Source organism: Rutilus rutilus, assembly GCF_951802725.1.
Source record: "Rutilus rutilus genome assembly, chromosome: 11".
NCBI classification, from domain to species: Eukaryota; Metazoa; Chordata; class Actinopteri; order Cypriniformes; family Leuciscidae; genus Rutilus; species Rutilus rutilus.
This window is the reverse complement of record NC_140216.1, coordinates 10,039,721-10,051,919: the sequence shown is the minus strand read 5'-3', so window position 1 is coordinate 10,051,919 and position 12,199 is coordinate 10,039,721. Positions and strand designations below refer to the sequence as shown.

At 41.6% G+C, this 12,199-nt stretch overlaps 1 protein-coding gene across 1 annotated transcript in view; it reads right to left on the bottom strand.

The window, feature by feature from the left end:
- The window catches only part of necab1 (N-terminal EF-hand calcium binding protein 1), a 41,188-nt gene that overhangs the window by 19,267 nt on the left and 9,722 nt on the right, over window positions 1–12,199 (bottom strand). The window contains exon 6 of the mRNA XM_084424704.1: window positions 7,751–7,887. Coding sequence (XP_084280830.1) covers window positions 7,751–7,887 — 137 coding nt within the window. The remainder of the gene's footprint in view (window positions 1–7,750; window positions 7,888–12,199) is intronic.

Here is a 12,199-nt window from a genome sequence, read left to right as displayed (position 1 = left end):
AGTGCTCCTGTGAGGTGTGGATTCAGATTTGAGCTCATCTCCCTCGTTTCATCCCTGTGTGCGGTGCTGCTCCTCAGAGAGCCTGACTCAACGCTTCAGACAGAATAGAGAATGGACCACTCTATTTCAATTTGTTCTGGCCACTAGCCACTTTCAGCACATCTAACGCAGTGGGAATCAATCCCTCCTGACCAGCACACAATGAGAAGCCTTTAGGCTCAAAATGTGTGAACACTTCATACAAAACACCAATGTACAAAACTCAACACTGTCAACTGTGACACAAAAGCATGGTGACATAAGAGGTTACATGTGTGTTCTTTCCTTGGAAAAAAATTCCTTACGAAATTTCCTTATGAAAATGGAGTGTGCTTATTTGTATTGAATGTGCACTTGCAGTAAACTTCAAATATTAAAAGTATATTTAAAAAAAACCTGTACTTGCATGATATATAACATTAATGAAATAAAACATCACTTAAGTGTAAAGTACACTTAAGTACAAAAAGTGCACCTTGTAATAATGTCACATTAACAGGTTTACCTTAAAGCAGTGGTTCCCAATTCCAGTCCTCGTGACCCACTGCTCTGCACATTTTGTATGTCTCCCTTATTTAACACACCTGAACCAGATCATCAGCTCATTAGGAGAGACTCCATGAACTGAACTGAGTGTGTCAGATAAGAGAGACCTACAAAATGTGCAGAGCAGTGGGTCACGGGGACTGGAATTGGGAACCACTGCCTTAAAGTACCATTTAAATCATTATGTTTTAATAATATTTTGTCCTGCTTTAAAGAAGAACACTTATTTTGATGTGTAGACTAATGTAGCCTACTAAAGAACATGTACGTTTCAATACAAATGGCAAATTAATAAAGTATGTTTTAGTTTACATGTAATGCATGTCAGTACATCCGGCAGTACACTTAAACCATGTTTCAAATTACTTAATTACTAGAAATTACTGAAGTGAGCAAAATAATAAGGTAATAAGGTCTCTTTTTAAAAGTATGCTAAAGTGTACTTCTTTTTCACAAGGTTTGTACCCTTTTGGATCTTGCCAGCCCCTGGTCACTTTCATTGTATGGAAAAGAGCAGCGTGATCATTCTGCCAAACATCTCCTTTTGTGTTCTAAGGAAGAAAGATAAAAAGGATTTGTGATGACGAGGGGGAGTAAATTATGTTTTCATTCCGGTTGAACTATCCCTTTAAATGCCTAAATATGTGCTCTGTCAAAAATCATCCAACCAAGAAAAAGGTCAGAGGGGACTTGGCATGCCAGTGCAGTGGAGATATTTTGAGTGTGCCCATGGGATTGTGAGTGAGGCTGTAGACTTGGTACAGTTGTGGTATCATTTACATTTACATTTATTCATTTAGCAGACGCTTACAAATGAGAACAATAGAAGCAGTTAAACTAACAATAGGACAACAACACGCAAGTGCTATGACCCTTCCCAGTTTATTTTTTATTTTTTTAATAAAGATAATAGATATAGAATAGAAGATAAAGTGTTAGTATTAATGGATCAAGTGTTGCCGAAAAAGATGCGTCTTCAGCCGTTTCTTGAAAATGGCCACGGACTCAGCAGCTCTGGTTGAGTTGGGCAGGGCATTCCACCAGCATGGAACAGACCAGAAAAAGGTCAGAGAAAGAGATTTTGTGCCTCTTTGAGAAGGCACCACAAGACGGCGTTCACTTGCATAGCACAAGTTTCTGGATGGCACGTAAGTCTGAAGTAATGAGTTTAGGTAGGAGGGAGCAGAGCCAGTGGTTGTTCTGTAGGCAAAAGTCAGTGACTTGCTGCAACTGGCAACCAGTGCAATTTTGTGAGGAGAGGAGTGGCGTGTGCTCTCTTCGGCTCGTTAAAGACCACTCTAGCTGCAGCATTTTCGATCACTTGCAGAGGTCTGACAGTGCAAGCTGGAAGACCTGCTAAGAGAGCATTACAATAGTCCAGTCTGGATAGAACAAGTGCTTGGACAAGGAGTTGTGTAGCATGCTCTTATAGGAAGGGCCTGATCCTCCTAATGTTGTATAAGGCAAATCTGCAGGACCGGGCAGTTCTAGCAATGTGATCTGTAAAGTTCAATTGATCATCAATCACAACTCCAAGGTTCCTAGCTGACCTTGATGGAGTTATGGATGACAAACCTAGCTGAATGGAGAAGTTGTGGAGTAGTGTCGGGTTGCCCGGGACCACAAGCAACTCTGTCTTCGCAAGGTTTAGTTGAAGGTGGTGGTCCTTCATCCAGCCAGAAATGTCTGTCAGGCAGGCTGAGATGCGAGCAGCAACCGTCAGATCATCAGGCTGGAATGAGAGGTAGAGTTGTGTGTCATCAGCTTAGCAGTGATAGGAAAAGCCATGTTTCGTAATCCCAGATCCTAGTGATGTCATGTAGATGGAGAAGAGAAGTGGTCCAAGCACTGAGCCCTGAGGCACCCCAGTAGTTAGATGTTGGGTCTTGGCCACCTCACCCCTCCACGACACCCTGAAGGACCTACCTGAGAGATAAGACTTGAACCATTGTAGTGCGGTTCCCGAGATGCCCTTCGTCTTTAAACTTGACAGGAGGATCTGGTGGTTAACTGTGTCAAAGGCAGCAGACAGATCCAGCAGGATGAGAACTGAGGATTCCATGACTTGAATTATGTGCTGCTCTCATGCTGCTCAGCTATTCAGTCTCCTCCAAACAGAGCTCACCCTCTACAGTATATCAGAAAGACTATTCTGTCAACTGACTCTACCACTGTACTCTATTGGCTCATGTCTGACTCTTGCCGTTACAAAGTTATCGTTGGAACCAGGGTAGCTGAGATTCAGGAGCTCACTAAAGGCCAAGAGTGGTGTTATGTGGATTCTCAGAACAATCCAGCGGACGACCTAACTAGAGGAAAGCTCCTCCTCCCTTCAGGTGGAACCAAGGACCTCCATCCCTGACCCCAGTCAATTTGCCACCCTCCAATATCTCCTTGACTGCATGGCTGCATCCCTTCATGGGGCAGAAAAGCATCCATCAGCAGAAAACTACTGTGATTCAGAGACAGCCATCCTAAGACAAGCCCAGGTGGATTCCTTCAGGGATGATTTAGCTGCCTTCAAACCCAAAAGCTTCTACCTTCAAGCCGTTTACTCTCCCTTTCCCCAGAGTTAGACCCAGCATAAGGGCTCATTCGAGTAGGCGGAAGGTTATGGCAAAGCAGTGATCTACCCCCTGATGCCGTTCATCCAGTAGTCCTAGACCCTACCCATCCAATCACAACGCTTATAATTAAGGATTGTGATGACCACTTACAACATCCTGGGCCAGAAAGGTTTTTCGCTGAGTTAAGGAGGCGGTACTGGATCCTGAGGGGTCGTGAGGTAGTCAGAAAATATCAGCATAAGTGCCCGAAATGCCAACAGTTCAGAGCACATCCTATTATTCCCCGAATGGCAGATCTCCCTCCCGCTCGCCTTCGCCTTCACAAACCTCCGTTCTATTCCATTGGGATGTACTGTTTTGGGCCCTACACAGTAAAGATTGGTACTTACCCTGTGACCCCTAACTTGCTGCTGATGGGGCGGCATGATGCTTCCCTTCCTCTGGTTAAATATCCAGACTCTGAGCTGCACAGTCGCTGTCAATGGCGTCACAGTCAGATCCTTTCTGATCATTTTTGGGCCCATTTCCTTAGAAATTACTTTCCCTCTCTTCAGTCCAGACAGATGTGGTGCACAGACCATCCTAACCTGCAACCTAACACTGTTGTTCTGATTCTAGATCCTCAACTTCCCAGATCCCAATGGTCAGTGGGTAAGGTCATCTCCCTTCATCCCAGCAAGTATGGTCTTGTAGGGTTGCTGATGTCCAAGTCAAGGAGAGGACATATACATGGCCCGTTGCCCGCCTCATCCCTCTTCCGGCCCTACCTGATGTCCCCTGATTGATCAAATTTGCTATACAAAGAAGTTGAGAAGTTTTTGTGTCCCTAAGCTGATTTTCAGAAAAAATGGATGCTTCGTGAATTGCTGGATGCTGGAGTCTTCTCTTTTTCTACCAGTTTCTACCAGTGAGGCTTATTCAACTTCCCGTGCCTACTACCTGCGCAGATATCTAAACAGATCATTGCGCAAACATTATATATATATATTAAATAAAGAATATGGGTGAAAGGATGGATGAAAATGAATTTTTTTTTTTTTTTTTTTTTTTTTTTTACCGCCAATTTTGTCCCGCTGTCCATTTTCAAATAGACAATGCGCCATTGGAATGCGCCATTTCCCATTCCACTTCTTGCGCATGTTTTCGTGACAAAATGTGGTTTTGGGACCGGATAGAGTCGTTGGGTGACAGAGTTGTTGTCAGCTCGTGTAGTGTGTGTAACCCCCTGTTGCAGATCATTTACGTAGTGTCACATAGTGTGAACACCACAACGACTTCAAGACTCCAGAGCAAGTCATCTAGTCTAAACAGCACAGCGATCTGCCGACGTTTAAAGTTGTGTAGTGTGAACTAGGCATAAACTAAATTTTGGTGGTTTGTTCTCTTGTATGAAGCCCTGGGTGAGAAATTTGGGCATGGTGTTTGATGAATGTCTGAAATTTGATAGGCAGATACATTTAGTAGTGGAATCCTGCTTTTTCCAGCTCTGACTGCTATCAAAAGTAAAGACATTTCTTACTTTTAAAAATTTAGAAAAAGTAATCCATGCATTTATTTCTTCATGGCTGGATTACTGCAATTCTCTTTACGTTGGGATTAGTCATTAAGCTATGTCACGATTACAATTAGTCCAAAATGCAGCAGCTAGACTTCTGACAGGTGCACAAAAACGGGATCATATCACTCCTATCTTACGTTCCTTACAGTGGTTACCAGTGAGTGGATTTTAATTTAAACTTGTAAACTTACTTCTCGTGTACAAATATTTAAATGGTATGGCTCCACCCTACCTGTCTGTCCTATTGACTGATCACCATCCAATTAGATCACTCCAGTCGTCCAATCAGAGACTCTCTGATAGAGTCTATCCCTAAGTCAAGACAGAAGTGTAGGGGGACCGTGCCTTTTCTGTAGTTGCCCCCAGACTCTGGAATGACTTGCCCATTTCGATTAGACTGGCCTCATCTTTATCTGTTTTTAAATCTAAGTTAAAAACATTTTTGTTTGATAAAGCATTTAATACATGTTGAAGCACCCTTCCATTGTTCTTCATTTAAAATGTTGAAGCACTTATTTTATGGTATTTTACTTACATTTTTATTTGTACTGTGTTGTATTGTTGTTAGTTTTTGTGTTTTTAGTTATTGTAATGCACATTGGACAATGTGGGTTGTATTTAATTGTGCTATATAAATAAATTGCCATTGCCATATCAGAGCCAGAGTGTTTTTAAGAACAGACAAAAAAAAAAGAAAAGGAAGCACTTCCTTTTAAAACCCAACCTCAGCATCCATAATTTCTTTATGCCAGCTGCTCCAGCTAATTTTCGTGAGATCGTAAGGTGAGTGGAACAGCACAGCTGCTGCATACTGAGAGGGAGGGGATGTAGTGGGCACATTAACACACACACACACACACACACACACACACAGGCACGCAGCCCTGTAGCATGCAATCATCCAGGTGCTGGAACAAAACAGCTAATTTTACATTCGAAATTCTGCGCTCTACTGACCCCCACGGTGGGCCATGCAGCAGACCCTCATCTGCACGTAAACGCAGTGAGTCAGAGACACTGTGAGCTTAAAATGAGCTGCTAATCAACCGCAACACACAAACACACGCAAAGGTTCTGTTGATTCGGTGACAGTTTAAACTGGCATTTGTCCCCTTTCTGCACAAAAACAAAAGCCTGGGTCATCAGTCTGCTGCTTACCTGGTCTATTAACAATTTATGCCGTTGATGCTCGAGAAATTCAGTCCCAAGGATGACTGTGCACAGAATCCTTTTTGCTTGAGTCAGTGCACAAGGGCTGTCTACATGAATGTTGCAAAGTGAAATGGTGTGTTCAAATCTAAGGGGACTCTGCATGTCCACTGGTGCAGAAGAAATCCACTCAATACTACTAAAAATGCTAGGGTCTGATGATTTTGGAGTGTGTGATTGCTTTCAGTACATGGTCAATAAAGTCATGATATGTATGAGTACAGTCGTAAGAATGCATATCTTACATCCTGCAACAGTTTAGCCTCAATGGAAGCACTCAATTGGCATTTTAATTCTGAAAAAAATAAATACTGTAATATTGGTTTTGCATAAAGTTGAACATTTCTCAGTGTTATAATGCTTTCAGCGTGTGTTCCGCAGTGCTTGTAACGCTATCTCACACAATCCCTAGTGCAAGCATGACATTCAGCTTCCAAATAGAATGATTGAAAATATCCACTCAACTCCTTGTTTGGTACTGTCACATTCACCGTCTGTCATCGTCCTGTCTGCACTACAGTTCCCAGAATCCTCCTTGTTTCCACACCTGTTCTCACTCCCTTCATTACCCGCCTGTTCGTCATCATCATCATCTGCATCACCTGTCTTGTGTTCATCTGTCTGTGTATTTAAGTTCCTTCTGTTCACTCATCACTTGTCGGTCAATGTTTAATGTTAGGTTCCTGTTCTGAGCACACGCTCCCTGTTTTTTGTGTATCTGTTATACTTGAGAATTAAAACCTTGGAATACTTCATCTTCGAGTTCGCCTCCTACTTCATCCCACCCAAGAAGCCTGACAGATTGACCGACCTAAAAAATAAAGAGAATATGGGGAGATTGATTGCGGGGATCCTCTGGCCCCGAGCTCGTAAGCTGGTGTCGAACAGTGCAGACCTGGCTTTGAAGATGTTCGACCCAGCCTTCATGTCAGTCAGAAAAGCCATTGAACACGCCGGTCCAGCCGAGCCTGCACTTCACGCCAGTCCAGCCGAGCCTGCACTTCACGCCAGTCCAGCCGAGCCTGCACTTCACGCCAGTCCAGCCGAGCCTGCACTTCACGCCAGTCCAGCCGAGCCTGCACTTTACGCCAGTCCAGCCGAGCCTGCACTTCACGCCAGTCCAGCCGAGCCTGCACTTCACGCCAGTCCAGCCGAACCTGCACTTCACGCCAGTCCAGCCGAACCTGCACTTCACGCCAGTCCAGCCGAGCCTGCACTTCACGCCAGTCCAGCCGAGCCTGCACTTCACGCCAGATCTGCCGAAGCCAAGGCAGTATGCGTCATGCCCGCCGCCCCTGAGACTGTGAGCGTTATGCCCGCTGCACCTGTGACTGACAGCGTCGTGCCCGTCAAGCCAGAGACTTTCCGCCCAGTATCTCCTGTTCCTGTCCTCAGCCAGAGTCCGGACGAGAAGGACTTAATTGACCTTTTTTCAGAGCTTCCTTCGCCGCTGGTCCCATCCAGCTCAGAGCCCTCTTCATCGCTGGTTCCGTCCAGTTCAGAGCCCTCTTCGCCGCTGGTTCCGCCCAGCTCCGAGCCTTCTTCGCCGCTGGTCCCGCCCAGCTCAGAGCCCCCTTGTGTTCATCTGTCTGTGTATTTAAGTTCCTTCTGTTCACTCATCACTTGTCGGTCAATGTTTAATGTTAGGTTCCTGTTCTGAGCACACGCTCCCTGTTTTTTGTGTATCTGTTATACTTGAGAATTAAAACCTTGGAATACTTCATCTTCGAGTTCGCCTCCTACTTCATCCCACCCAGGAAGCCTGACAGGTACATTCTTGGCAGCAGTTGTATGTTTAATAAAATGTAAAAATGTTTTCTGTGTCACTTGCCTCTCCTGCCGGGTCTGCTCAGCAGTGGTCTCCATGGCACACTCCAGAGAGCTCTGGAGAGACTGCAGCTGACTGGTGGTCTCCTTCAACAGGAAACGGGTCACAAACTGCTCCAGATGCGTGGCTTCCTGGTAGTCCTGCAGATTAAATACACAGTTTTCATTGTCACTGCTGCTGTAGAATGGGCTTTAAACATTCACTGGCCTTTTAGGCAGAATGTTAATTTTAGTATATAATGTATAATTTATATATAACACCATTCAAATAGTAAGATTGTTTACTGTTTTTTATTATCTTATATTCACCTGCATTTTTTCAAAAGTGATATTCAGAATTATTATTACAATTTCAAATAACTGTTGTCTATATTAATATATTTTCAAATGTAATTTATTCCTATGATGGCAAAACTGAATTTTCAGCATCACTACTCTTATTATCATCAATGTTGAAAACAGTTGTGCTGCTTAATATTTTTGTGGTAACCATCAGAGATCATTCTAATATGCTGCTTTGCTGCTCAACAAACATTTCAAATTTTTATCAATGCTGAAAACCATGGAAACCATGATACGTAAATAAAAGACCATTCATTTGAAATACAAATCTTTTGTAACTTTATAAATGTCTTTACTGTCACTTTTGATCAATTTAATGCATCCTTGATTCCTTGCTGACTAAAAGTATTAACTTTGAACGGATATAATGCATAATTAATATATAAATCTTTATTATCAAAATAACATTTATTCACAGTGACAGCCCCAAAGAAATGAAAAAGGATAACAATAAAAAGCTCAGTGTAGGTTTCTGCATTTAGACAGCTGAATGAATGCATATGAGCCAAGCTCATAATACTCCCTAAACCAGAACATTTCGCTCTACCTTAAGTTCTTTGCAGATACTTGCAATCAGGTACATAAATGAAACAGTTCATGCATCATGAACGGTTTCATTTATGTGCATTATGTAACTTCAAAATTAACAAAATTTCAATAAAAGTCAATAAATCATCAACCTTCTTCCAAAACTGATTCACTATGGTGAGCTTATTATAAGTGTTTATAGTTTAGACCTGTCTGGATGGTTTTCACGCGAAATTGCGAACAGAGATGGTGTTTTTATTACTCAACAGGTGATAAATTGCAATATGTAGCTCTCTAACAGTTCACTGTAAAGCATTATATATTGTGTAGGGTTATATTAATCAGCACCGTCACGCAGAACCAAAGCACAATGTTCTTCTGCAAAATGCATGCAATTTTGTTTTTTAAGAATACCAAGAATTTGTCAATTTAAGAATTGTTTTTTACGTTTTTTAATGCACCTTTAAGAATATAACTAGGCTATCTCAAACCGAAGTGCCAGAATTTTTGAATGTGACTGTCTCACATCTGCAGACTCAAAGGCAGTGCTGCAGGGGTATGTTATTTGCGGGTGGTACATCAGTTTTTCAACGATAGGAATCAACAGCCGCCTGTATAATTATGTTGCGCGCCTGAGCAACCGTGTTCTGTCACTATAAGAAAAGCCATTATTAAAGCTGTGAACATCCCTCAGCTAACAGGACACATAATTCTTCTGAGCATCCAATAATGAAACAGGTGCTGCACATCTATTATGAACTACAACATCTATTATGATGTTGACATTCATGAGATAGGGAAATCCAACACATCAACCACCAACACACATGTATTTACAAAGCAGGATATATCGACAGACCTTCAGAATCACCAGCAGCATGATTCACAGCTCTATAACCTGTAGATGTTTAACAAGCAGCACACATAACTAATCTTTCCTTCCAGTGCCAGTGCTTGTGGCTGACATTTTCATCAGTTTACACAACAGCCAATCTTGTAACGGTATATACACAAGCAATCAATGTTAAAAAGATGTCATGCTTATGAAAACGTCTGGACATCTGGAGATAAAATCATAAAAAATAAAAGCAATTTTTTAAAAAAATATTTGAGCTATTAATCTGCCTTAACTCTACCTGCAAACTGAAGGTAAGAGAAATTGTCTGGATGATACGAGCACCCACAGTATGACATTCAGAAGTGTGGTTGCTGTTTATAGAGGTGGCCCGAGGGCAGAGACCACACGAATCACAGCAGCTGGTTTGCGCACCCACTCATGGCCCTATTCAATAAACACAACACTATCTGTTGTCATACAGCATAACTATCTGTCGATGCTCATGAATAATGGAGCTCATGCATTAGATGTACAGATTATCAAGTGGTGTGAACTGAAAGATCAAAGAAATGTGGCTCCTGATGGTTTTTTTATTCCACTATATATATATATATACAGACCCTTTCCAGTTTCCAAAAAAATAGAATATCATGGAAAAGTTTATTTATTTCCATAATTCCATTCAAAACGTTAAACTTCCATAGATTATAGATTCAGGGTCACTGAATCTGGTTTTGGTTATTTTGGCAGTGTGGGCAGGTGCAAATCCTGCTGGAAAATGAAGGAAGCATGAAGTGCTCTGAAAATGTCCTGGTAGACGGCTGCGTTGACTCTGGATTTAATAAAGCACAGTGGACCAAAGTCCTCTTTTCTGATGAGAGCAAATTTTGCATCTCATTTGGAAACCAAGGTCCCAGAGTCTGGAGGAAGAATGGAGAGGCACACAATCCAAGACGCTTGAAGTCCAGTGTGAAGTTTCCACAGTCTGTGTTGGTTTGGGGAGCCATGTCATCGGCTGGTGTTGGTCCACTGTGCTGTCCACTCAACGCAGCCGTCTACCAGGACATTTTCAGAGCACTTCATGCTTCCTTCAGCAGACAAGCTTTATGGAGATGCTGACTTCATTTTCCAGCAGGATTTGCACCTGCCCACACTGCCAAAATAACCAAAACCTGGTTCAATGACCATGGTATCACTGTGTAATTACTGTGTGATTTCATGTAATATTCAAATTTTTTTAAATCCTGTTTTCGTGGGTTTTATGAGCTGGAAGCCCAAATTATGTACAAATACACAACTAAATACTTGAAATCATTTAAGTTGTGGGCCCTGAATCTATAATCTATGGAAGTTTAACGTTTTGAATGGTATTATGGAAATAAATAAACTTTTCCATGATATTCTAATTTTTTGGAAAGGGTCTGTATATATATATATCTATATGCTTCAAAGCCATTAGACACAAACTTGAAAATCACAATTTTGATTTAACAGGATCTTCAAGTGATTTTATTGTTCATATAATGTTAGCATCTCGTATTTCACTGGACAGTAGTTCCTGTTTTAATGCTTAGAAATGCATTTTCGTTCAAGTTTTGTTCAAGTGTTTAAATATTTTAAGCACTGCAAACGGAGACATTCAAATGATCTTCTCTCACTTTTTGTTTCTCAGAGGTTTAATACTGTGAATTCAGCTTTTGCCTCTAAATGAGAAGTGTGTTATTCCTCATGCTCTCTGAACATTGCAAAACAGCACCAGACTGAAATGAAATTCTGGCAGCACAAAGCAGCACCTGTCAGTGTACCTAAACCTTTAAAATTATGCAGTGATAAAACAATCAGGCATGTTTTTACCTCTCTCTGATTGTTTTTCGCTGGTGGTTTAAAGATTTACGATAAAAAAAGTCCCGTTGAACTCATTAATCGTGTTTCACTTCCTCTGTCTGCCTCACTAATCAAAGAGGCATAATGAAATGACACAGCACTGCCCTTCATGCCGACGACACAATTTCTGAGACGCTCACGTGCATTAAGAGCCATGTCTGCTGGGCCTGGAGTCAGTGCTTGGATAATTCATTATCTGTGCGAGGCAGCAGAAAGTGTCCGTTAAATGGCTCAGCGGGAACTGAAGCACGCATCTCATACCTGTGCGTTCTTCTAACGGTCAGTGTGACTGGACTGTGCTGATAACTAATATCAGATGCTCAGACTGTTCAGACCAGAACGTCAGTGCTGATAACCACCACCAATATTGGACATCTATACAAGTAAGACAGCAGCCAATAACTCAACTAATACATTTGTGAGTGTGGACCATCATGCATGTCACATGAGAGATGCAGTGTTGTAAAATATGTGGAGTTCAGCTAAGCCTAAACTGTTTTGAAGGTAATAATTACTGTGGTGCAATAACCAAGCTCATATAGTAATTTATTGAAGTTAATGACTGTGACAATCAAGCATTAAGTAATTATTGTACATAAATCCTAGCTTAAATATACAAAAACTTTATTAAATCTTTGCATATGAACATTTGATGGAATTTGAGGCCAGTGTTGGAAAGTTACAACCCAAAACTATCAACATTACTAACTACATTTCTCAGTATGTGAGAGTATTTAGTAGCAAAATAGTGTAGTTTTTCTTATAACAAGTTACAAGTAGCAATATAGTGTGATAAAAATGGGTCACTTTGTTTCCATCCTATCTGTGGATATGGAAGTAAGATATTTCCTATGAATATAC